Here is a 27,146-nt window from a genome sequence, read left to right as displayed (position 1 = left end):
ACTTAAATTAGTTCACCGACTAACAAAACGTTAGTCCATCTGGTGCCTCTCCCGACTAACATAGCCTTAGTCAGTTGCTATACCGACTAATTTATTCCTTAGTCAGTTGGATTTCTTAGTCGGTCATCTTAGTCCGTCAGCTTAGTCGATCAACAATTTTTTAGTCGGTAAATGTTTATTAGTCAGTTACATTAGTTGGTGACATTAGTCGGTCTTTACCGACTAATTTATATGAGCCACCGACTAGTTTATAGCAGGTTTTACATTAGTCAGGATGGTGCCTCTCCCGACTAACCTTTCTTAGTCGGTATCGACTGACTAGTTGCACTGACTAGATTCACTGAAAGAATTAAACCCGACTAGTTTCACTGACTAGTATCACTGAAAGAAAAGAGAGCAGAAGAAACACAAATAATGTGTACGTTGGCAGTATTTATTTCTGATAAAACTTCTGATGTCTACAAAAGGCTGACTTTCGACAGATAGAGAAGAAATCACTGTAAATAAAATCTGAAAATCTGATTTTTTTCCAACAAAGTTAAGACAAGTTAATGGATCAAACATGAATCGCAAAAGTATAGCACTGCACAATAATGCAAAGTTGAGTCTTGGGCAAGGGTTCCTCATGACTTTCCTTTTAAAGTGGTACCCCAAATCGACACCAGTTAAGTCTTCACGAACAAAGAGTGTTTCTCTTAACTACAAATGGCCTCCCACTTGTCTTCAGGAAGCCAAAATCTGCACCATTATTGACCTGTGAACAGAAAATATGATATACGTGTAAGCACAGATACAGATATAGCACATGATAACTCACATTATCATAAACATACATTTACATTAAAATTTTATAACATATTGGGAGGTATACATTTAAATCTAGGTCCCTCAAATTATAAGCCAGGAATAGCAGCTTTACCAAATTATTATTAGCTTTGCACAGCATAACACCAAGTTATTTCTCAAAGCTTAATAATTATGTTAATCATGTTAATAATGATCCCAATAGACCGGGATCCCAGAGGGTTTGGTTAGCTGGGAAGGTAACCAATTGCCTTGTACATCACAATGTTCACAGTGCATTCCTGTATATAAAACCAGATGACTGGCAAACCGACTGTGGTGGGTGTGGCTGGGAGAGCAATTTTAAAGTCACCTGATAGCTAACCTAGATCAGTTTTCATGGTAACACATCAAAGTAAGTACAATATGTCAGGTATGGCCCCAAGAGCAACAAATGGCCATTGCCAGTAATTATTGGTGGTGGGGTACCCCTGCCAGTGATCTATAATTGACCCCTCAAGGCTGACCTAGGTCAGCTCATGAGGTAACCACTTGAAACCTACTGGAAAATGTTGGTTAGGGCTTCAGATACAACTGATGGGCATTGCCAGTAATTTTTATTGGTGGGGTACCCCTGCCAGTAGACCCCCAAAATGCCCATCCCCCATTGACCTAGATGAGCTCATGATGTAACCAGTTGAAAACTACTGGAAAATGGTATCACTTCATATGTAAGGGATGGGCATTTCCAGTAATTTATATTAGTGGGGTACCCCTGCCAGTAGACCCCCAAAAAGCCCCCCCCCCCCCCCTCATTGATCTAGGTCAGCTCATGATTTAACCAGTTGAAAACTACTGAAAAATTATTGACAGGATTCTATATGTAAGGGATGGGCGGACTCTGGCAGTGGTGGCCCACCAATATAAAATACTGGAAATGCCCATCCTTACATATGAAGTGATAGGCTACCTATCATTTTCCTGTAGGTTTCAACTGGTCAAATCATGAGCTCACCTAGGTCAATGAGGGGATGGGCATATTGGGGGACTACTAGCAGGGGTACCCCACCAATAAAATTTACTGGCAATGCCCATCCCTTGTATCTGAAGTCCTAACCAACATTTTCCAGTAGGTTTCAAGTGGTTACCTCATGAGCTGACCTAGGTCAGCCGTGAGGGGTCAATTATAGATCACTGGCAGGGGTACCCCACCACCAATAATTACTGGCAATGGCCATTTGTTGCTCTTGGGGCCATACCTGACACATTGTTCTTACTTTGATGTGGTTACCATGAAAGCTGCTCTAGGTTAGCTATTAGGTGACTTTAAAATTGCTCTCCCAGCCACATCCACCACAGTCGGTTTGCCAGTCATCAGGTTTCATATACAGGAATGCATTGTGAACATTGTGATGTACCAGGCAATTGGTTACCTTCCCAGCTAACCAAACCCTCTGGACTCCCGCTCTACAGATCAGTGAAAATTTGACCAAACTTATGAAGCTTGCACGTAAATGATATACTAGACTGGTTTTTTTTTTTTAAAACAGGTTATGAAAAGTATCTTAAATATCATTAAACAGTTGGGTACAATAGTTAAACTCACTCTTCCATCTTTTTTTTCTATGGTACTTGTTCCTTTGCTTTTTGGACTCTTGGATAAACTCTTTTGTTCTGCGAAGGGTACCAATATATCATCTTAAAACATGTCTTTAAGCCATATATAACACAGTTCTCCTCTTCTGTTGTTGCCTCCACACTGGTGTCGTACATCACAGGAAAGCTCACCCTTGACTTAGATATTTGGCTTTTCAATTCCTGCTGGAAGAAAGAAACAGCAAAGTATTCATCATTTGAAAAAAAAAATAAATAAAGTTGTCACCACAAAGTTATGTGAGATTTGCTTCCACTATAGTCTCAAAAAACAATCCCAAAGTTTGAAGCAGACTGTATAAAGCTGAAAATTTGAACGAGAGTGTCATCACCATTGCAACCAGAATCAAATGCCCAGAATACAGAGATAATAAAACATGGGCTAAATCTTTGTTTGTTTTTATGATCTTTAAAAATATAAAATTTTAGAAACAGAAATGCACTGAGCCAACTTATTTATAGGCCTAATCGTTTTTAGTTGTTATTTTGCTTGCTCACATAACAAGCCTGTTTAGACCTAGGCTAGAGGAGAATCAGTACTTTGTTACACTAAGTTTGTCTTCGGTCGTTTTGATATAGTCTACTAGTAGTACTAAAGTATATAATGGACCGGCGAAGACTAGAGAATACCCAGAGTTTTAGCAACTGCGTTAAACTGTATCATCTGATCTATTATTTACGCCAATGAGTTTCATTCAATCTAGGATCAAAAAGAGAAAACTAATTAATCTTAACCTTTAAACTTTGCTACTAAACAGATATGCTTGAATTACAAATACATGTCAAAAAAACATCATAATCTAAGAATCGATGCATATACATATACATAAACAGAATAATTTGAATTCGCGCAAGTGAACCCTGCACTACATTGGACAGAAAAAAAAACGTGCAATTAGACCAAACTAAACATACTCAATTTTCCGTTACTTCTACATAAAATATCAATGCAAATACAACAACTTACTCTTTTGGCAGTATACTAAAAGCACATGTTATAATAACTTCAGACTATCAAGCTTTCCTGAGAAAAAACGGTTAATACTTCTTACAGTAAGCAAGTCGACCGTGAAGGAATATCGCAATTGTTTCCTGGGCGTGACCGGAAATTAAATACTAAAAAATGATAAATGAAAAGGTTAAATAGAACTGAAGCGTGCATCCTGACTGCTCGCAACATATAATACCGTTGACTAGCCAACATAATTTGTTCAGCCTACTGTGACTGTACGTTTGAAGGTCTAGCCTTGCTTATTCAATATCACAAAGCCTACCCATTTAGATTCACATGGGAAATTACAGGAAATCTTTACCAAATGAGTGTAGACTTCAAATAAACTATTGAGCCTTATAGTTCCAGCATTTGTTTGGGAATAAATAAGAAGATTATGTGCCACTGTTCAATCTAGCCCAATACACACATAACACATTGTTAATTGGTGTTTAGGATGCACACTTTAGTGTTGAGAATGCACTGCAGTACCCAGTAGAAGCCTATAGGCTACTCACTGTCATTGCACTTGTGTATTGCGAAACGCCAACGTGACAACGGTAGCGTTACACTAACCATAATACAGTACTAGTGCCAGTGGCCTAACAATTAACTTTAATTTTACCTTCAAATTAAAGGAATAACAGGTAGGCCGATGATGCAGTTAATACCTCCATTCTTCTAAAGACCTTCTTGGGTGATTTACGGTTGAAAGTTGCTTAGAGTGATCGTATGAAACTATGCCAAGCCCAGCAATTAAGCTACCGTTGCCTCTCGGTTTCCAAATTGAAGTGAATCGAATTGGGTTAAAATACATTAGTCTGTCGACACCGACTAAGCTACGATTATGGCGTAAATCGGGTGTCCGTATCGTTCTTAGTCCATGGGTTAAAATACCTTAGTCCGTCGCCACCGACTAAGCTGCGATTATATTTTCCTTAGTCAGTGTAAACTAACTAAGAAGCAGCGATGAAACGAAGATTTTTGCTAGTCCGTGTGCATTGACTAACGTTACAGACTAATTTAACGTTAGTCCGTGGCAATATTGACTAGTTTATTTTTTCAGTGTACTAACTCTTCGCCACATCACCGATCGTAGATTTCTACTCACTTCCTCCAAGCCACCCCCCCCCCTCCCCCGCCCAGTTCCAGCCTCCGTAGGTAAATCTCCGTTGCGGAAAACCTAGAAGTATCTAGGAAGATTAAAATGAACAACTCACTAAATTAAAAAGAACAACATCTAGAAAGAAAGAAACCCACAACTGTTTGCGTCAATTGAGGACCCATCAGTCGAAGGTACGAACCGAACCCCGGACTTTCAAACAAGCCGAAAATGTGTGAGCTTATATTTGTTCTTAAAGTGTAGCATATTATGGTATTAATATGCCTGGGTGTTATAACACACTAACACGTGTTATGTTTTGGGAGCATGCGAGAGCTAGATATGTTAAAGATACAATACAGTAAATCGTAGTGGTATTATATATATATATATATATATATATATATATATATATATATATATATATATATATATATATATTACATAATATAAAATATTTTTATGTTTTATATTTTTTATATTTTTATATATTTATATTTTTTTAACACAGGCCGGAATAAAATGTGCCTCTAGCATAACACGTGTTATCATGTTATAACACAGATGCATATAAATGCGCAATATATTCAAGTCGAAAACGCTATTATAAGCAACTGTACATTTCGGTTCGATGGGACTTTTGCCTGATGAACCCGGTCGTGAAGTGGAATTATTCTGCTGTGCTGTTCTCCATTAATGTTATATATTTCTATCATACCATTTAAAGAAAGTGGGACATTCAGAATGATTATCCATCTAAACTTCTTAAGATGTATACATCAATATAATAACTTTTGATGAAGAAGATCCTGCTAGGATCGAAGCTTATGGGTCTCTATATGTTGCATATATATACATGCGTTAGAAACGTTAGCTTCAAACCATTAAATCTAAATTAACATTACCATTGTGCTTTAGTTTTTGTTTTAAACTACTCCTTATATGTACTACGAAAATAAAACGCTCTATTCTCCATCTTGTATACACCAGAGAGCGTTTCTAAAAAGGAAGCGCCAATTTAACCGAATAACTGCGCGTATAAACATAAGTTAGCTTCATCATTAAATCATTAAGTGCATAAGCTTCAAGATATATTCAAAACGTACTTTTGCAGACGCGGGTGTACTGGTCACGTTTTTGTATAAGAAGTATACCAGTCATCAAAAAAGCTCCCTTGTCCATATGAAGCTATTCGGTATCCGGGAATATTTCTACATCAGGAACACTTTGTAGGTGAAATATAAGTCTACGCCGAGCCGCGCGAAACTGAATTAATAGTATTGCAACGTACACATGTACAAAGGCAGCGTTATAATATGCATAAATTGGAACTACGAAATAATAAAACCTTCCTCTGAATTGGTTTATCAAACCCACTAATGTTTAGAAAATATCCTTTAACATTTATTTTACGCTACACAAAATACGCTGGAGTTGGATTAATTTTCAGTCGTTGTACAGCAGTAACCGTACGTCTCAGTAAGATTATTATACTTTTTTATTAACATCTATATCCTGCTTTGAGCTCTTCACGGCAGCTCTTTTAGGTCTAAATGTGTCGTTCCGTCTCTGAAGTTCGAAGACTTTCTAACGTCAAAGTCAACCCAACTAGCACAGTTCTGGGCGGTTTGGGCCTACTAGAATAACTTAGATATATAAGTGACCGTTAAGTCAGCCAATACAATCAGTTTGCACAAATAGGATCGTCTATCTTAGACGCTCGGTTTAATTATGCCTATCGTCAATACCTATAATAACCTGATGTATTGTTAGTGTCCAACCCCTTTTGTTTGTTTGGTTTCACTTAAGCCTACCCTAAGACAGTCGTAGCTAGTTTAGGCCAGGCCTACCGTAATCTAGTAGTAGCGGTACTCATAGGGCAAACCTGCATATAAGTCAGACTATGTGGTTATTGATCACAATCACATTTCAAGTAAAAAAATCTGATTATCTGAAACCTAATCTTTAGATAATTAGGCCAATCCTTAAATGAAATCTGAGGTCAAACGTAAATTTTATGTTATATGAGTCGTGACCAACCGGCTCAAACCTCTTGGACTAAATAATGACTAAGGCCTTACATACATTTGACCATTTTAGTAGGTCCCTTCCTCGGCTGAGATGAGATGTAGAACAACTTCTACAACGAACAAATCAATACAATCTTTAATTGAACTAAACTTTCCTCAATATGGAAAACACCATTTTGCTGCATCTAAGACACATTACCGAAGCAAATCGAATAAAACACTTAGAAAAGAATGTTGTCCATTTTTGAAGGCCACTCCCCAGTAGGAATTCTGTAAAATGACGCCCTCTCCGTCAAAATTGGAAAAACAGAGGATAGAAATTACATTATGTCATGACAAATCATATGTCAAAATTTTTTTTAAACTTTAATTCGCTGGTTTGGAAAATGTGGCGGAAGACTTATACCATCACACTTCATAGGATGACTATGCATCCGACTCAATGACCAACTTGCAAACACATATCAGAAGCAAGCTGTTAAGGCAAGTAGTTCAGGTTAAATTTGAATCAAAATCAAGGTTTGCAAACAAGAGTTCATTCAGAAATAGGGAGTATTCTTACGCAACTAATGCTTATTTGATGGGAAGATGAAATAGAACCGAGAACATGGATGGTAACAGTTGTGTTTGTCTCCAGTGTTAGAAGAAAAATATCCTTTACTGATGGAAAATTGATTACTGAGAAGGTTGTTAAATCATATTCGGTAGGTTGGCTTGTTTCAAATTCTAGCAAACGAAGTAAAGATAAAAAGGCGTACGAACGTCTTGTAATGTTTATTGCTGAAGATGTATCAAAGATGTATTTGGGATGCTTATTGTTTCACAAACAGATGCCAATTCTTGGTTGTAATGGATTAGGTTTTGCCGTGAACAAGGGACATCAAACTGTGTTAATTGTAACGGATCCAACTGTTCCCTTGGTGGGCTGTTTAAGCAAAAACGTTTGATGCTGAGTATATTCAGTTTAAGTTATTACAGATGACATTTTTTGAGATTAGTCTTTGATTTATTAGCTACCATGTGTTCAGTTCATCGGCAGCTAGCTCGATTAATCCAATATACATATATGTCACCCATGGAGAAATATACAAAAAATATAAATCGAAGTACTTACCTGGATGTCTTAGATCACAACCGTCGATTTGGACAGTCGCCTATGGTGATTCCCACTGAGCTTAAAATTCTTATTCCAAACGTCTGGACTTTAGAATATTGGTGCTGGAATATTATATGTTGATGTAGGAATCGTTTTGATGATGTAGGTCAATTATTATGAAGTATGCTACGGTAAGTCTGTAGGTTTTTAATGTAACATTAATATGTTATGCATGTATTTTAGAAATGGCTTAAAGCAAACAAAGCACAATGTGGTGTAAAGCGTACATAAATCAGAATTAGTCGAAAGTGAAGTGGGCGTTATTCGAGTGTGATGCGGCAAGGAAAGTACCCCCCCCCCCAACACCAACCCCTGTGTTTGAGAAGCTTTCTACGCTTATAGTTTGGAAAGAAAAACAACATATAAGCCTACTACAGTACTTCTGTATGTGCCACTTCAAATAGACTGCAAATCATCATTTTAACTCCATGATAATATTAGAGATGAGAACATTCCCGCGCGGCATATAGGCATATCTGATTAAGAATGGTAACAACATGGTTTTATATAGTACTTGAAATTTTCATTACACGTGATACAAATCTATTCCATACTTCCCTTGGATTCACAGCACCACTATATAACGTTTCACTTGAACTGACCGTTGAACCTCTGACCTTTGATATTTCGTTCGGATCGTCTGCGAAGACAAAGTTCCTTTACCGAAGTTGTCACAAAACAATTTTGGATCAATTTATATGGCTAGTTGTTGAGATTATCTATTTAAAATGGACCAAAAAAACAAAGGAAGCATAGGAGAAGCAAATTTTCATCATATCAGCAGTCTATTATGCAATATACAAGTTTACCTATATAAAATTGAACACATAACTGTGACTGTGCTGCATTGATGTGCGAAGTATACCAAACAACAGGCTAATTGTACAACCCGCCATTCCAAAGTTCAATTGCCTACAAGCGATAAAAGATTATATTAGTCACATATAACAGTCATACGACCATGAGCATATTGCAGCATCCGTGCAAAATTGTATTGCAAGCCGTGCAGGTAACATCACAGTTGCATAAACAAAAGCAAAATCCTGGGTGAGTCATATTAAATATTGTATTTGATTCTGAAACCGTCGAAATTTGCATCTCAATGACTCGACTTATTATTATGTTGGTAGTATGTGTTACATGATTGTCATTAATTAACAGTCTTGGATAATTTGTTAATTCCGGTGATATGTACAATAATATTGTTTAACCACTGACCTGTCTTGTCATCGATACTATTTCAGTTTAGTAAGGTTGTTGGCTGTCACTCGACAGCCGATTCACAAAGAGATTACAGGGACTACTGTAAACCTTAACACTTTTGTACCACAGTAAAAGCTGGATTGTTCTGACAAATCTGATTTATTGGTAGCACGTACTATTAGGATAACAGTAAGAACTGAGGACATGTGTAATCCTAACAAATCAAATTGGGATTACACGTATCCTCAGTTCTTACTGTAATCCTCATTTATAGCACGATCCAGTTTTTACGTTAAGATTTACAGTAGTAACTGTGTTCTCTTTGTGTATCGGGTGAATTCGAGTTCGTAAGATCTCATTTCGATATATTATATTACCAAGTTGTGATAGTTATCAACATTACTGAAATGGTGTTACGGGATCCATTTGTTATCTTAAAAATTTTGTGAGTTCTAACGGGTATGTTACTCATGTTCTGTGTAATCGTATGTTGAGTACACACTAGCATACCCAATTATGCATAGTGTATGTGTTAGCCGTGAACATGTAAGAAATAATTATTATAAAACTTTTGTCGTTGCTATTTTTGTTCATATAATAACAATAAATGTTTACCCATACTTTTGCCCAATCAGAACTACCGTATTATGCAACACATATTTAAATTACATTAGACTTTTTGCTTGTATTCCTAGTATAAGTTTCATCGTAGGTTAGCTGTGCTACCCTTAAAGCAATAGGTTATATAAGATCATTAACGCTAGCATCAACTTACATCTTGCATATAGAAATGTTTAACATGTTCAGATTCACATGATTCATACCTTGTTTTGCTCATTTCTTGCTAATGAAAGGGTCATATCTCAAGTTACGGTTGAGCTGTTAATTACAGCTGGATGAGTTATAATGCGTGTTTTGGTGTTAAAAGTACAAAATCAATTAAGATGTCGAAGATTGGTAAGGGGTAGATGTCGCCGGCTATAGCCTAAGCGCAGCCCCCTATATTATAGGATTCATTATTCGCATCTGGTCCTTCAACAAAAGTTCAGCAGCGCACCTTAATCAGTCAGTGGAACGTTTAATCCCTAGCCCCATCCCTTCTTCTTTGAAATCATGTGCACCGCCACTCTATCTCTCTTTCCACTGCTTCTATGACATATGTTGTGATCAGTCTTTTATTTTTCCTGTTTTTATTTCAGACAACAAGAGTCAATTCATCTTTGTCGTTATGAGTACTTCAATATTCCTTCTATCCATCCTTCTGGCGCAAGGTAACTCACTTCGTAACATATAGGCAAATAAAAGCAGTAAATGCCAGAGAAAACACTTTTAAGAAGACTGTTTTTGAACTTAAGATTTCGGTGCTAAATAGATATGAATAAATTTCTTTGCCGGGGACAACCTGATAATATAAAGTAATTATAAAGTAGTATTATTTCATAGAAAATAACGATTTAAAAATATATTTATTGAAACTCTATTGCAGGTTTATTCGCACTTCTCACGTGACTGTAAACCCACCGTAGTTAGTTTGAATAGAACGAATACCCATCATATACCCATTACAATTTGACGTAGACATGACAATTTGGTTGTTAAACAAGACGAATACAGCTTAGTGCCTACATTAAACTAAAAAAAAAAATCATTTTATTTTTCCGTTGCTGAAATTACATTGAAAAAACCATTCCACGTTTCATTTCCCAAAGGCTATTGCCAAATATGTCCTTTGAATCAAAGCGTCGAGAGAATGGAGACCAAAGCCATACACTGCATGGTTGATGGTGACATCCAAGGATACTACTGGTACAAGGGCTCAATTTCACGCACTCAACCAATCCTCAGATTAGAGAATGGTGAAAAGGGTGGAGAAAAGTATGATGATGACCATTATGACATCACCTCTGATGGTAACATGAAAATTATCAATGCTATGTTGGAACACGAGGCCACATACACATTTGCTGTATTCTTTGAAAATGGTACAGTATGGTCACGGTCTATTTCAGTTGTGATATCAGGTGAGAATTTAACCATCGGCATGGGATGTTCGCTGTTTGTTTTAATATCATTGTGTGTTGCATTGATTAAGCGTTGTTCAGGTTATTACATATTTATATCAGTAGGACCGGCCTAAGAAGCTCATGGAGCCCCGTGTTTTTTGTTTTTTTAAGTATATGCCACACTTAGGCACATAATATACCTTTGAACAACATATGTCGGTGCTTATGTGATATCTGCTTAAAAGTACAACATGCCGTTCCCTATTTAACATACATTTGGTTTTAGAAATTTAGACGAAGATGAGAAGATATGAATGCACGTTTAGTGCACTATAACCAAACACCTGATTTATAGCTGATTAATAAAAATTAAACAATTGTATTACCAATATAAATCCACCTTCATAAGTTTCTTATTCTTTCGAAGTTACCCCGAAACCTCCGTGTCCTCTTGTTCAGTCTTGCCGAAACTGCGAGGAATGCATCATTAACGTTAAATCCAATGATCCTACCAGTTTAACCTGTTACATAGAACAGGTTCGTCCAAATGTTACTTTGTATTGGAGTGTCAAAGGAGATAACGTTACATACACCGAGACGGCATCATCAGCGACCAAGACTCATACATCGGATACCTGGGAAATTTCTACTACTATTCTTTTCGCACTAGCATGTACGGAGGATGCTATATTTTACTGCTCCGTCCATCACAATGAAGAGATCTTTACAATAGGAAATCAGACAGTTCAAATACGGTCAGGTAGGTTTTCTTCAAAAGGAGCATCGCTAGTCTTTCGAATAATACATATGTCGTGCTCTTTTTAATGTAGACCTACTCATTACAGAATTAATGACACGTGAAATTTGGTTACTGACAAATCACAAAGTAAGATGATGCACCGTTTGAGGTTCTGATTGTACAAATGTTGCATATTAAAGGCCATTGAGATTTTAGTATATAATGTTCATTTTACAAATAGACGAGTTTCCTTTTAGAATGTGAAGAAATGGCCTTGCGTTAATTCACTTAACAAGTAGGCCTATCCAAAACATCATTCTCCCAGACATAGTTCTGTTTAGACAAACTTACTAAACATGACCACATACCGGCACCTTTTAGAGATATCATTCATAGTTCCTCGTTAGAGATAAATAATGCCAAAAATACATCTGGCTATTAGATCACAACTGTTGGTCGAAAATAACGAGTAGTAACCACTGGTTACAGTACTTTATGGGGATTTCTAACTATACATCAAGCAGTCAACAATAACAATTACCTACACAGTGGTTAGTACTACGGTCAAATCAGTGACATAAACCAACTTAAATAAATTTTGATATTAATTGGATTAAGGTTCTTAATGTTTCCGCCTAGATTAAAATCAAGAGCGGCTGGAAGTTACTGTTGCAACCTTTTTTATTTGTCTCATGGTTCAACATGTAAATATTAGCTTTTATTTCTTTCGAAAGAAAAAACTTTATAAATGTGTACAAATCATCCAGTTTTAAGTATTGAGTGACAATGTGTGGTTATACTAACTTGAACTAAACTAGTACACACAGTACGGCATTAAATATGTTGGTTTGGCTTACTCACATACAACGGTATCGACATAGGCTTCGGAATCCGGTACAATCTGGAAGGGAACGCCGATTGGCACCGGCGCACCATATTGCGAAATAAAGACAGCCGGTGACAACAAAGTTATATCAAAGCTTTTTAACAAAATGAATCTCCTACCCATTTAATAAGAAGGCACGTTTTATTAACTTCTTGCCCTTAAATTTCCATTTTTTTAAGGACATTTTGTTGAAAATAAAACATATTTGAATAACAAACACACAATGTTCTTTCGAAAATGGTACATGGAAACTATTTATTAACAAACAGTGGCATATATAACGTGGGCCCCTCTATTCCAATTTCACAAGGTTTCGTCGCCCCTGGGAATTGGACAATGTAACGCTTTGCCATTTGGCTCACAAATACGGTATAAATAGGTATTCATCCTGAACTGATGAAACGAAGTCGGAACAAGAAATACAATCACCCAGACAATGATACCATTTTTAAATCAGACGTTTTCCTTCGATTATTAAGCCGTTGTCAAAATCGCTACAAACAAAGGAGGCTAACATTATTTTTTTTTTATATATTTGTTATCAGGAAATTGCAATGAAGACAATTTAGAGCAGACGGGCTCTTCAACAAAAGTACTATTAATATGTGTTTTAACAGCCTCGGGGATACTAATTCTTGGTTTAGCTGTATCTTGTTACGAACTAAAAAGGCGGCACCGTGAATGGCAAGGTAATGTTTCGGAACTCATATTCATACTAAGTTTAATTTAGTAGTTTCCAGTTTGATAAAATCGTTGCATTTCTGTTGTAAACTTTGCAAGTGCTATGTATCATTGATAATTGACATTTTCCATTTTTTCGTACTTTGATTCTTGAAATAGTGTATTAAATCCCGCCTATTGCCACGTATTAGTCAATGGATTCTTAATCAACATACGTTCCGCGCCTGATTTAATTGGTTTATAATTGTTTTTTGCCAGTAGAACAAGCTATTATCAAGATCAATATTTTGTGTTTCTGTGAGCAAATAAATAACCTGAGGATTACTACAATAAAAGGCTTTATATTCCTACTTCCTCTGGTTGTTATAGGTATTGTACACTGACGATAGGCATGATTAAATATAGCGCCTAAGGTAAACGATCCTATTTGTGCAACTGATTGTATGAACTGACTTAACGGTCACCTCTGGTAGAGAAAGGGTGATCAGACTTTTTGACTTCTTGGAAGACAAGTATTTTTTAGTACAAATGTATTGTTTGACATTGATAATTGCAATATAATGAATTACTGATATTCCGGTGTGTAAGGTACGTTATTCGGAGAAATAAGGCAGAATCTAATTCCCTTTACAGATGAATGTTGTGGAGACAACCAGTACGTCATAACGAGCGCAAACTCGGATGAAACTCATGTGACTAATACCGATGACCTGCTTAAGGCATTATCCGAGGGCGAGCGGGGTAACCGAGTATTATTTGTCGGCGAGCCTGGTATTGGCAAATCACATTTATTTCGAGATATATCAAGAAAGTGGAAGAATGGAGAAATTCTGAAAGATGTTATTTTGATCTATATTAAACTTGACAATGTTCCCAGAGGTTCTTGTATATTGGAGGAGCACATGGAATTGTTGAGACGCGAAATAGCTACCGAAGAAGAGCAAAGTAAACTTGATAACTTAGAAAATGAAGAGAGTATCGTGATGTTAGATGGAGTTAGTAATTGGTCAAGGCTTCGTAATACTGCATCGAATACTGCAAATGAGAACAAACTGACTGTAGAGCAGCTGTTGATGGGTGATATCGGTAAATTTAGCAAGATGAAACTTTGGGTTACCTCGCGTAACCGTGAAAATGATGTAAAACGTATGCAAGAACCATATACAACAGTAAATGTAAGAGGGTTTACCGAGACACAAAGGAATGTGTTCTTTAAAAAGCTTTGGCAACAAAAAGAAAGTGAAATAGATGCGATAGAGAAGGAAAGTGGTACACTTTTAGGAAGAAGAAAAAAGGAAAGCGGAGCTTTAAAGCATGATCCCGAGGAAACCCCTTTGAATACTACTTTTATTGCACACATTTCAGATGCTTGGCAAACCCACATGGGCAAGATTTCCCATAGCAATGATTATATCAATAGATCGCCATTAATTGCCTGTTTGTTTGCCTCAATGCACTTAAATACGAACAATGAAGGAAATTCAAAAGAAGAAGAAAATTTGTTCGGGTTCTTTCAAGAAAAACATGATACCACCAAGAATCTTTTGGAATCTGGTAACTGGGATCTACTAGCGTGTTTGTTTGAAGTAGGAACAAATGATGAAGAGGAATACCAGAAATATGTTAAAATGTTGCAACTGAAGGAGCTAATATTCAAGCATATCACAGATGAATACTACCAAGAAGCAATTCAACACCTGTTGAAGAGTTGTGGAGAGACAGAGGCAAGGAATTTGCCAGTGTGCAGAAATTCTGTACTGGAAGATGTTGATTATACTTACATTAGCAAATTATGTATCCTGAATTAAGCAGTTTATCTATCACATTTGCAGTCAAAGGCACAAATTATTTTTGTTCAACTGTAACCAAAGCATAACATTGTTATTGTTTTTAATCATTCGATTAGGACTATTGATTCGCATGTTAACATTGAGTTTCTTAAATGTGCACACTTGCTTCAATTTGCATACATAAAGCCTATATTATCAACATTAGAAAATAATAAACATACTGAGTTCTGTTTCTCGTACTTTTGATCAAACAATCGAATTGTGTGGATAGTATGATAAAAAACACTCTGTCCGTATATCTGTCCGCATATCACAAATTAACATAAACCATGTTTTTCGCTTTCGCAAAATTTGCTCTCAATATAATCACCAGGGGACACAACGCTAGAAGACTTCACCAAGTCTTTCAAAAAGCTTCCCCTCTCTTGAAGAGGTAACTTACAAAACTGACAATAATATCAACACACCGCATATTATCTTCTAAGATTTTTTTCTTCTGAGAGTGAAGTCATTACTCATAGACGCCCCTTAACCGGGACGATATGATGGTTCAAGCTGCCGTGCCTAAATTCTATTTGCACTTATCTTCAGCATGGTACTTCCCAATTGACTCTTTCTTCCAGTTACATAGTACTCAAGTTCGCAACCTTGGAATCATTTTCTTTCACTAGTCCCACCAACCACCACCCAGCACACACACACAACAAAGGGTAACATTAATCGCACCATATCTGATTGCATTTACCTTATTCTATACAGAGTATGTAATATTCAGTATACACATGGGTGAACCATAGACTACTCCCAAGGAAAGTTTCAATGGTAACATATCCACAGTCAACATACGATTCTGCAAGGCATCAGAACTTTGGGTAAATGTTCCAGTGGAGTTGGTCTCATCAGGGAACGACTGTGGATGCATCGTGTGCACTCCATTCAACATCATGGTCTCAACATCCAAAGTCAGACTGAGCATTTCTCTCGTTTTAGTTTCTTACTAGTTCCCATACACCTGTCTTAAGTTTACTGTATTCATTGTCCAATGGTCTCAGTTTTCGTAGATCAGCTCCAAATGTAGACATTTTTAGGCACATCCTTTTTTAGTATACCTTTTCCATGATTTATTGTAGAACTTAAATCATTAAAATCTCAAGGAAACAGTATCCTTTTCCGAACTTAGTACAAACCGAGCCTCCCTGCATCGTCAGATATGTCGTTGAGTTTACATCGGTATAGCATTCAACTCTTGTGCCTCGATGCACTTTAACCTCAACTCAACCGGCAGAAATACAGTTTATGATATTTATGCTTATAATTTCATTTTATGCCAACAGACCGTGATTCAATCTTTGGAGATACATGGAGGCTGCCCAATTGTAACATTGAGTAATTTACCAAAAAAACTAGATCGGCTTGTCTTCCACGGGTTTCATTTAGCAAAGAAAGATGATTTCAAATGTGTCATGAAAACGGTATCACAAAAGACGAAAACTATAGAGTGAGTATATTTTTATAAGCTTTCTACACACTATACTATATCTAAAGTGATGTGCAGCGTAAATATCTTTTGGAGATCTGGAAGTTTTGTTACAATCATAAACTAAAATAATGACATAAGATGATGCCCTTTCTTGTGGAATTCTTTAATTGATGAATCTCATTAACAATTTTTTCATTGCTTCACAACTGAGAAGCTAACCTGAATAGATGTAATAGTCTGTCTTAGAATTTATTAAATATTAATAAGCATAACTAACAGCTTAAATTACATATGTAAAGTTTTTTAAGAGAATACGATAGAAAATATAATTTATGACGTTAGAAACTATGGTCGGCTGTCATTTAACATTTAAAACGTTAAACATTTGACCGTTATTTAGGACCGTTAGTAGGACAAAATGTAACAACGTGAAAGAGCAACAAGCTTTCAAACACATAATGTTTCTAGGGGCTAAGGATGATTATAATGAGCATATTGAATAAATAAGGCAAACAGTACTAAAGTAATTCTTGTACCTTATGCTTCACAGCCAAGGTGAACACTTGGTCAAGTCTAAACACCGAACCCGCTAGTTGTGAGCTGCTACCATGGGATACAAAATGTGTATTCATTCATAAAATGATGGATGGTGTGTTTTCAACATATTTCTCATTTACTTGTTTATGACATTGTTAATGTGACTTATAATTTAAGAGACCAGCATATAAAATGATAAAACTCTTTACCTATCATTTGTGTTCTTTTACAAGATTTCATGACAGCAAAGTCCCAGAAAGACTTTCTGAAGGCGAACTACAGAATATCGGTAATTTAGAAGGTAAGATCGAAGGTAGACATTTTATACATCTAACGAAAAGCATGCTCGTGGATGCAAAAAAATCAACAGATATATAAAATAGTCCAAAAAGGAGACCACGTTCTGATGAAAGTATTAATGAAAGAGTGATTTAACTGAGTATTTATCCTGAAATAATTTGATCAGTTTAAAATAGTTATTACAAGTAGAATCATGATTGCATCTTGGCAAAACAAGTACCGTAATAATGAATTGGAATGTGAAATTCTTATGATTTATGTTTATTTCATTTGGCAGTGTTACGTACTAATGGAGGCATTACTTTCGAAAGATTGTGCAAAGATGGAGAGTGGAAGGAAATTATAACAGCTCACAGTGAAGTACAGAACTAAAAACATAAGAAAATATGAAGAAGAGCGGCAGGCAGACTGATATTTCTAAGATACATGACACAAGAACAAAGTGAAATGAGAACGGAGTAAAATAATACCAGAATTCAGCTCCAATATCAAACATTGACACATTTGAAAAACAATGACAATGACCTGTTGTATACCTGGAAGTATATGTACCACAATCCTTGAATAGATAAAATTTGAATAAATCCTTGACCAAATAACAATTTAAGCATCTTAAGTGAAGTTAACACAAGGTTCCGCTGTGCTACAATTTAATGTAACATAATTTCAAGAACTAAAACCATGTTTTGAATCCATTTTTTCTATATTTGTGAGAATGTGCTGCCGATAATTTTACCAACGTACATAATTTATTTAAATCGATAAGGTTGAAAATTAGCATCGAAACAGTGTACATGGGAAATGTGGAGCAAATGTCATATCATATGTTGGGCATGTAGTCCCTTGCTTTACTATATGTTAGGAAATTGCCATAGGTAACCTTACGGAATAGATGGGATAATTTTGTGAAAATAATTCATTAAATATAATGTTACCACAAATAATGTAACTGCCATGTTGTATATATGTACATATATACACACACCCATCCATATATATCTATCTATATATATTTACATATTTATATATATATATTTATATTAACAAATATATGTATGTATATATATATATTTATATTAAATGATATGTTTATATAAGATAAGTTGTGTGCATAATGCCACCGCCAGTGAGTCTGTATGAAGTGTGTTGGACCGTAGGAAATTGAATATAGGTTTACATTTTCGTTTTTCTTTTTTTTTCAAGTTTAATTATTTGTTATTACACTTCAATTTTAAAATTATATTGTTTATAGTCAAATATTTTGTGAATCTTAGTTTGGTCGTGCTATGCAAGTACATAAACTACTTACCAACCCTATTAAGTTATAACTTAGAACTCTTTATCTGTGAAGTTGAGAAGCGGCCATTGTTTCAACAAAGTATACTTTTGATTAACTATCTTCTCACACCCCTCCCCTAGGTATGCACATTTGAATGCTACTTAGGTTTTGATTTTGTTCGGACAACGCACACTTAAAGAAGGTTCTGTAAGCCACATGCCACTAAAGCATGTCATTCACTTTTCACGTTAGTCATTTTGGAAGATAACGAGGTATATCATGTCAATATTTTTACTTCCTTGTTACCTTGAGTACATATTGTGTATCAATAATATTCTCACCATTGACAGATTGCCAGAGTTTCCATCTAACTTTTGACATCACAGAACTGAACTGCACTGCCATATATTTATTTCATTAAAAAGGAGCTCCTAGCTTTTAAACGTATATTGTTTGCCAAACTGTTTGCTTAGTACCATATCCGATGATAGTCAGTTTAATTTAATTATTATGATAAGAAGAATCGTATGTAACCTGCATGATGTTTTATGGTTTTTAAATCAAAAGTTGCTTGAATTCTAGAGTCTATGCAGAAGAGTCCTTGTTCATGATTTTTGTTATCGTTTATATACATTGGGATATTCAGAAGAGCTCTCGATAAACCCAAGCACCTAAAATTGTATTGACGTTGCCTCCGTTATGGTTAATTATCGCGATGGCGCTTTCGAACTATTTCCCGTGATGAATTTGGGGATGATTATAGCATAGTCAAGTGAACTACGGCAACGACACATCACCCCACAATTCAGCTGACAGTGTTGTATTTTCAGTTTGAATGTAAACAAATTCTATAAATGCCAATTTCAACAGGCATTGGATTTGTACAGAATTCCAATATAATTCTTCCTTTGTTAATAAATGATTTGCCCCAAACATTTCCCCTTCATTTTCTCAACTGTGTGCTTAACAGTTCATTCCTTGCGACTTTCGAATTCAATGACAAAGCTTACTTTACCTCATTATTCCTATTTATTGATGGAAAGTTTTGTTTTATAGGTTTTCTGCACAAGCTTGATCTCCCCACAGTTATAACATTTCTCGCTTCTACTTCATGTCTCCATTGTTGCCCACCTTTATGACTAACTGGGTTGTCATGACAATGAGCTTCAAGTCTACTGACTATACTCTCCCTCACTCCTCGTTTGAAAATGGACACTGCACAGCCAAGTTCATTATGGAATAATACAGCTGATTAGGTTCAATTACTCCCGCACTTAATAAATAATAAATTGGCTCCTTCAATTACCTACAACTCATATATTTGCTGTCCATGGTCCCTGTGTATTCTTTTCGGTCATTCCTACATGTTACTAGTTCCATTTACTTATTAAAAGTCAAGGGCTCCTTATTACTCTCCTTCGCTTTTTGATGACGAGGACTGGTACATAAATTAATTAATGTTCGCATGAACATAAACTAAATTTAGCTGACTGTCAGACAATCTCATATTTATAGATGAACGTCAACTAGGTATACACGAATTTAACTTTGGATACTTAAGGTTGTTCGTTATTTCAGTCTCATGGGTGGACAATACACTGAAAATATATGTAAACATTATATGGGTTACATAACACGTATTATAGTTTCCTGACGTTGCATAGTTTAACCGGGTATGATACAGCTATACCTTAGATCAGAGGGTAAACTTAGTTCGCATTGTTTCTGTGTCCTTAATGCGTGTATGATAAGTATACAATATAGTCCAAAGTCCAAAGTCCATGAATTATCATTCTTCAACTATATTGAAATATATCTCCAACGTAGCAGATATAACAGGACACTCTCGGTAAGTAATACTATGTAATTATTAAATATGATTAGTTTATTTGAAATAATAAGCTCACAGGCTGTTTACCGAAATGGAATTTATGATATTAAGGCACTAGAAGCCTAAGAGATAAAGTAGTTACGTGGAAGAACCAGTAATCATCATTGTGATTCCCTTAAAGCTATACTCTTATTCTTATTCATATTAAAACAACTGTCAAACAGTATGTTGTATTCAGTAGTCTTTGAGAAACCTGCTTGGGGGTTGAAAGAGATTGAAGAATAAGTCTGCTTGGTTAATGACTGATTGAAACACTTTTTATAGTACTATTTGCAGTGCTAGAACCTGGATCACATACCACTTGTGTTGATATTGGAAACAATGCATAGGTTTGTATATAGCATAGGCTTATGTAGATATAGTACGTCATTGTATGTATTTTATATTGTATTGTCATCAATCTGTTATTGCGTGAAGCTGTTGTGATTGTTAAGGGTCTAGCATGTACGAGTTATATAGCGAACAAAGTATCAAAGGACGAGACACATACATTTGGTCCTTTCAGTTTTGGTCCAATAACACAGGAGTTGATTGATTGGGTAAATGTATTTTAAAGTTACTATAGTTTTGTGGGGATTAAAAGAAGGCTCCCTAAAATAGAAGAGTGGTTGGTTATTTTGATGAATCACATATCGACTTGTCGAAGATAAATTGGACAATAGACAGATAAGACAGATTTATACTCGAATACGGGACGACCCTTGACTTTATTTATAGTTATTGTATGAATCTATACTGATGAAACATTTTCTGGTGCATACTTAATGACAAATTTGGTTCTGTCAATCATACTTCTGGCTATTGTTATGTCACCATTTTGAAGTGGATGTAATCTCACATGACATTAACAAGTATTCTAATGTACCTTTGGTACTCACAAAGATTGAATATAGAGAGAGCTATCAAAATCCTAAATGTCTCTCGAACGGAGATTTTTCATCCCATCCTTTAGGGATGATTATGTTGTATAGCCGGTTGTTCTTTGCAGCTTAGTATGATATCAAAGCTTAGTGTCCACAAGAAGCAAAGTGTGATTTTGTCCAGTACCGTACAAATGTGTGTGGTAACCATGATAACGGAGAATGTTGAATTGTTACCATTTTTGTATGTAAATTCTCCCTGATCACTCGACCAATAACTTTACAAATATTTTCTGGGAGAGAATGAAAGGTCATGGGTGAAATGTGAGAGGTTGAATGAAGGGAAGGATAAACGTTGACCAGATATGCAGCCTTCGTGGGGACTGAAGTCGAATCCTAAGGACCAAACGCTGTTTCGTTCAGTGTGGGATTCATTAGTGGCATGTGTGCATTTTATAGGTGGTATTATGAAGCAATAATGGGGTCATAATTTCATGAAATAATAATTGTACGCTGATCAGCCGATCAACTCGTGATGGGGTCAGTTGCATGTAAGTCCATTGGTCTCCTCAACAATCGAATTGCAGGTAAGTTTGGTCGAGCGTGCGCTGATCAGCCGGCCAATTCTTGATGGGGTCAGTTGTATGACATTCGATGGGTCTTCGCTGCAATCGAAATGTAGGCATGGTTGGTCGAGCTGTTCGTGATCGGTGTTGTCTCGTAAGAACTGTGTAACATCAACACCAACATCGACATATACACGTTATATGTTTTATTACACAAATATATTACCATGACACAGAAATAATTGGAAAAAAATGGCATGAGAGCACTTAGTCTATGTACCGTGTTTATTAATTTTAAAGTTACATTTCGTCTTCTTTGCTTCCTATGACGTTGCCTAAATTAATTCGTTAACATGATTTCTTCTCTTTCATGTTCTTGATTCGAGGACAACAGCGAATCAGCTGAATCAACAATGTTACTGATTTGGAGTGTTGTAATTTCAGTGTTACTATGCGGTAGTCTCTGTACAGGTAAATTAATTATCCAGTGTCTGAAATCAATAACATTAATTATATTTACGAACATAACATTGATAAGTTGAGTGGAGTGTTGTTATTTCGGTGATGTTATGCTGTAGACTCTGTACAGGTTAATGAATTATTCAGTGCCTTAAATCAATTATATTAATTTATAGATGCAAACATCACATTGATAAGTTAAATGGAGTGTTGCTATTTCGATGTTATTACTCAATTAGCAATGACAGATGAACTGAAAACATACATACGGTATTTACTATTATGACGAAAACACATTGGAAGAATCTGACCGGATGTATTGAGTGTTATTTCAATGTTATTTCTGTCATGAAACTTTATCTTGTAACTGCATACGTATTACACGCTCAGTTTAACAAGATCAATTGATCTTTTCTGGATTGAATTTTAACTGAATGTACTGTTTCGGTTAACTACAGGTAACTACAGAGAATGTCCTTTGCAGCAGAAAACCTTCCTAACTGGAAACAAGACAATACATTGTACAGTTGATGGTGATATTCAGAAGTATTACTGGTACATAGGTTCCACAGATACTAAACCCATACTTAGTTTGGAGCACGGTGTGAAGGGTGGTACCAATTATACCGATGGACATTACGATATTACCTCTGATGGTGAATTGACAATAACCAATGCACAAAAGGAACATGGAGGAACTTACATTTTTGTTGTAATTTGGTCGAATCAAACAGTCTGGAAGCAAGTTATTTCAGTTGAAGTTACAGGTAAGAATTTTCGTTTTTCATTGTGTGTGTGTATATATATATATATATATATACACGATTAACTTACAATTGAATCAGTTTATATTTATATTTCTTTCAAAAAGACTCAGATAGTTAGTGAGAATTTGAAATAATATTAATGCAAAACCATTTCATTTTAATGCAGGTTTTTACAGCATGTGCCCATTAGAGCATGAAATCCAGATAACAGGAAATAAAACAATACATTGTACAGTTGATGGTGATATTAAAAAGTTTTACTGGTACCTGGGTTCTACAGAGACTAAACCTATACTGAGTTTGGAGCACGGTGTGAAGGGTGGTACCAATTATACCGATGGACATTATGATATTACCTCTGGTGGCGAGATGACAATTAGCAATGCACAAAGGGAACATGGAGGAACTTACATTTTTGTTGTTATATTGTCGAATCAAACAGTCTGGAAGCAAGTTATCGCAGTTCAAGTAACAGGTAAGAAATTTGTCTTCTTAGGGATAACTAATTAATATCATTTGAATCCTTTATTATTTACACTTACATCTAAAAGAAAATATCAGATAATAAGGGAGAATCTAAATTATATTACGTATTACTACTTGTAATATTTCCAAATAACTGTACTACTGTCATGTGTCTGTATCGGTATTATGAAGAAAATACAATGAATAAATAGACCTATAAACTACACGGAGGTTGGGTAAGTGTTATTCTGCACAGATATGTATGTTGTGACATTAGTTTTGATTTCTAGTTTCAAGGTCGTACACGAATAACATGAAACAGAATGATATATTAAAAACATTTGGTCATTTTGATATCTTAGCATATCTTCAATATCTTGAATTCTATTCTAATCAGATCATGATGATGACACACGTTTCCAGACCATTCTACGTGTCCGCTTCTTTGGTATTCCGGTACTTGGTTGGTTAATCATCGTATCTATGGCATTACTTTCTATTATTACGTTTGGCACGTTAATTTACTGTCGATGTTCCAAAGAAAAGAAAAAGAAGGAAAATACTTCCAAACAGAAGGGTAAGTTTACTTTGGCTTCTATTTAATATGTGTTATTATTATTTCCATTAGTATTATTCAATGTTCATTTCTCTTTACTATCCCTACTACTATTTTTTTTTTATCAGTAGGTAAAGGGATACAGTGAACCCAAGTCCTTCCTATACATCTAACATAATAACGCACATGTTTTCAATAATGGCAAGTTTTTATGAGATATTGTTTGGAGTTATTTCTATGATAGGTTTCTCTATTAGATAGTTTAAAAGTATAACGAGATTTGGGGTTATAGTTAGGGTTATTATAACTAACAAAAGAAGATATTTTGTTGTAATTATGCTTAAATAAACTGTTATGTAACAATGAACCCTTTTACGAATTCCTTGCAGAAAATGAAAAAGAAAATGAAAAAGAAAATGAAACTGAGCAAGATAGTTTATTGCTAGAGCACGTAGTTTCGCGTATGTTCTCACCAACAAAGGAAAAGACTGAATCAACTGAAAAACCTCATTAGGTAAGTACAGACGGATATATATGTATATTTTTAATGTATCTTTACAATGAACTCGTGTTGCTCTATGGATACACAGAGATTCGTGTTTAATTTAACCTATCATTAATCACTTGTATTGTAAACCGTTGCCTTTAATTCTTGGTTTCATATCAAATTGACTGTGTGAAATGAATTGGGTTATACTTGAAATAACGATTTCTCTTATCTATTACGACACTAAAACATTTTCTTCCTGGTAAACTGTTTTTGCATTTAGACGTAGAACTGCACATTTTACTTGACGCGAGAAACCGAGATGTAATATAGCTCAAAAAAATATGCTTCTTTCAATTGTATGGTTTGTTTCTTTCTTTCCAAATCTATAAGCATGTGAACATTTGTGGAAATCATCGTTAAATATATGTTTCCTTCCTTCACAGATCTTGACTGGATTGACTCATGTAGATACAAACAAAAAATGATGATAGAGATAAACAAATGCAGGAATAATTACTTTTTGAATGCATTACGGAAAGCTGCCCGTAATAAAACATTAACAGACGATATATAATAATCAGCAGTTATTTTTCAGACGCTTAAGCGACCACAAATGTGGGAGGAACCCGCAAGGGCTAATAGATTGCCGATTGCTAAGCCTCATTGCTTTAAATGCCACCGCCTTTATCCACTCGGCCACAGCACGATGAAGCACAGCGAATAAGATTGTTCATCATCTTTGGATCAGTGATACATCACACTACGCTCGTATATCCTGAGAGTTTTGAAAAATAATTGATTACAGACAGTAGTAATAGTCGATACAATTTCGACAAGTTTACGTTCATTATTTTTCATTTTTATACCCACAAGTACCATATATACACAATTTGATTTCAGAATCTTTATATGACATAGCTAACATTTTGCAACGATGCCTAAATGTCTGGTTAAATTTTATTATTTTTAAATCCTATTTTTCGATGTTCTCTACTCGCAACAAGCCCATCTCCACATGCTGCAAGGGACTCATTGCCTGCAACAACAATATCAAAATGTCCTATGATGCTAAATTCTAAGGTGTTTACATTAACACGACATTGATTATGTGTGTAGCAAAGATTTTCAAAGAGCCGGTAGCCTGCCAAAAAAAATTCTACATCATATTAATTAAATCTATTATCCTACGATACTTATCAAATGGTTATTCTGCATATGCCACAAATATCTTGCGCAACTGTACAAACTACTTGTTCTTCAATAAAACAGCAGTGGCTTACAAAACAGGGGGCTTTTTTTTCTAATATTGTTCCTAGTTCCATTAACATCAATTTGCCTCAATCATTTGTTATTCTGATGCCGCGATATTCATTATGTTTATCGTCAGTTACGCTAAACAGATTCCGAAATTTTGCAGAGTTACTGTACGAAACAAATGAATAATTGCAGTCGGAAATCTTCAAAATGGTAATGTTGGGGATATTTTTCTCTTCCATTTATAGTTATTGGCGCTACATGCACGGTCGGGAGGAAAATACAGAACAATGTACATACGGTGGAATAAAAGTTGAAAGCGATCAAGAGAGTGCCAAAAATTGCTTAGAATATATTTTATGTATGTATGTATATTAGACCCTCCTGCAAGCAGGAACTCGCGAAGAAGCCTCATTGGCTGATCAAAGCCGCAAGTTGACCGAAGTCAGTCTCTTAGATTCATATTTAACGTCTATTATTATGAATTTTTAATTGTCAACAACTCTGTAACTGGACGACATGCATTAATCTGGGAGTGACTCGAACCGGGGTCCCTATGATTGGGAGGCACCGGCGTTAACCACTGAGCCAACACTCCATAAGATACATACTTAAAAACACAATTCTGCGGAGATTTTCAATCTAAACATTTAAATGTAATAGCAATGTGCATATTCAACATGTAGGTCACCAAATAACGCTCCAAAAATGTACAGTACACGTTAAGAAATGCAAATTGTGAACCGAACAAGAGGATGCTCTTAAGTATGAAAAGATGTTGGATCAGTGATACATTTTTCAGAATGTTTATATCATTATTTAGAATAAGGCCTTGTTGCAGGTGCATGTAGTCTTGGCCTCAGCTATCTTCCTAGAAATATGTAAACATGTTCAGAGTCAGATGCAAAGAAAGAAGAGAGGTGGGTGCACAAAAATAAAAGAATCGTATGATCGGTCAATGGTGTTACAAGTTTGTCTTTGATTAAATGATTCTCTATCTAGTAAGCCTTAGAAAGATGGGATTGCCAAGTAAAATAGCAAATATTTCAAATTGAAACTTTTTGGAAATTGTTGAAAATAACATCTCAATGTTAAAAAGAAAGCGAAAACTTTTGAAGAAAACACACATTACTTTTCCTGTGACATTCTAATTTAAATTGTCATCAGGCAGCCATAGGCTACTACACGCATCATTTAACAAATAGATAAGTGATCTTACGGTCAT

At 35.5% G+C, this 27,146-nt stretch overlaps 2 protein-coding genes and 1 long non-coding RNA gene across 8 annotated transcripts; 2 read left to right on the top strand and 1 right to left on the bottom strand.

Annotated features, from left to right (window-relative positions):
* Positions 1-4,505, bottom strand: LOC139977871 (uncharacterized). Of its 2 annotated transcripts, none has more exons than XR_011796725.1 (3): positions 3,404-4,505; positions 2,390-2,604; positions 1-754 (listed from the first exon to the last, which is right to left on the bottom strand). It is a non-coding gene; the product is annotated as an uncharacterized lncRNA (long non-coding RNA). The 2 variants fall into 2 exon arrangements; XR_011796726.1 differs by having other exon boundaries at positions 2,390-2,601.
* A 4,138-nt stretch (positions 4,506-8,643) lies between these two features.
* On the top strand, positions 8,644-17,920 carry LOC139977656 (uncharacterized). Its single transcript, XM_071987133.1, has 9 exons — positions 8,644-8,762; positions 10,118-10,189; positions 10,628-10,939; positions 11,349-11,681; positions 13,092-13,235; positions 13,861-14,951; positions 16,352-16,515; positions 17,268-17,335; positions 17,612-17,920. Exons 2-9 carry the CDS (start codon positions 10,147-10,149, stop codon positions 17,704-17,706), a joined length of 2,250 nt encoding a protein of 749 aa, XP_071843234.1. The 5' UTR covers positions 8,644-8,762; positions 10,118-10,146; the 3' UTR covers positions 17,707-17,920.
* A 2,422-nt stretch (positions 17,921-20,342) lies between these two features.
* Positions 20,343-26,885, top strand: LOC139977660 (uncharacterized). Of its 5 annotated transcripts, none has more exons than XM_071987139.1 (7): positions 20,343-20,462; positions 22,317-22,401; positions 22,848-23,156; positions 23,323-23,631; positions 24,019-24,198; positions 24,579-24,691; positions 25,111-26,885. In XM_071987139.1, the coding sequence occupies exons 1-6, from the start codon at positions 20,358-20,360 to the stop codon at positions 24,689-24,691; spliced, it is 1,101 nt and encodes a 366-aa protein (XP_071843240.1). In that variant the 5' UTR covers positions 20,343-20,357; the 3' UTR covers positions 25,111-26,885. The 5 variants fall into 5 exon arrangements, with proteins under 5 accessions (XP_071843240.1, XP_071843239.1, XP_071843238.1 ...); XM_071987138.1 differs by having other exon boundaries at positions 24,567-24,691; positions 26,170-26,885; XM_071987137.1 differs by having other exon boundaries at positions 24,567-24,691; positions 25,109-26,885.
* Positions 26,886-27,146: the final 261 nt, after the last annotated feature.

This window comes from Apostichopus japonicus, chromosome 12, assembly GCF_037975245.1.
Source record: "Apostichopus japonicus isolate 1M-3 chromosome 12, ASM3797524v1, whole genome shotgun sequence".
In the NCBI taxonomy this organism is placed as follows: domain Eukaryota; kingdom Metazoa; phylum Echinodermata; class Holothuroidea; order Aspidochirotida; family Stichopodidae; genus Apostichopus; species Apostichopus japonicus.
Note: the sequence above shows the minus strand (reverse complement) of the source record. Positions and strands in the feature narration are given on the sequence as shown.

What these genes read in the sequence shown, in the direction of transcription:
- LOC139977656 (XM_071987133.1), top strand. Translation starts at nt 10,147, where the DNA reads ATGAGTACTTCAATATTCCTTCTATCCATCCTTCTGGCGCAAG. An exon ending in GACAGTTCAAATACGGTCAG is followed by an intron (nt 11,682 to 13,091) that starts GTAGGTTTTCTT and finishes ATTTGTTATCAG; the next exon opens with GAAATTGCAATGAAGACAAT. An exon ending in GAATATCGGTAATTTAGAAG is followed by an intron (nt 17,336 to 17,611) that starts GTAAGATCGAAG and finishes TTCATTTGGCAG; the next exon opens with TGTTACGTACTAATGGAGGC.
- LOC139977660 (XM_071987138.1), top strand. Translation starts at nt 20,358, where the DNA reads ATGATAAGTATACAATATAGTCCAAAGTCCAAAGTCCATGAATTATCA. An exon ending in TATTTCAGTTGAAGTTACAG is followed by an intron (nt 23,157 to 23,322) that starts GTAAGAATTTTC and finishes ATTTTAATGCAG; the next exon opens with GTTTTTACAGCATGTGCCCA. An exon ending in AAATACTTCCAAACAGAAGG is followed by an intron (nt 24,199 to 24,566) that starts GTAAGTTTACTT and finishes AATTCCTTGCAG; the next exon opens with AAAATGAAAAAGAAAATGAA.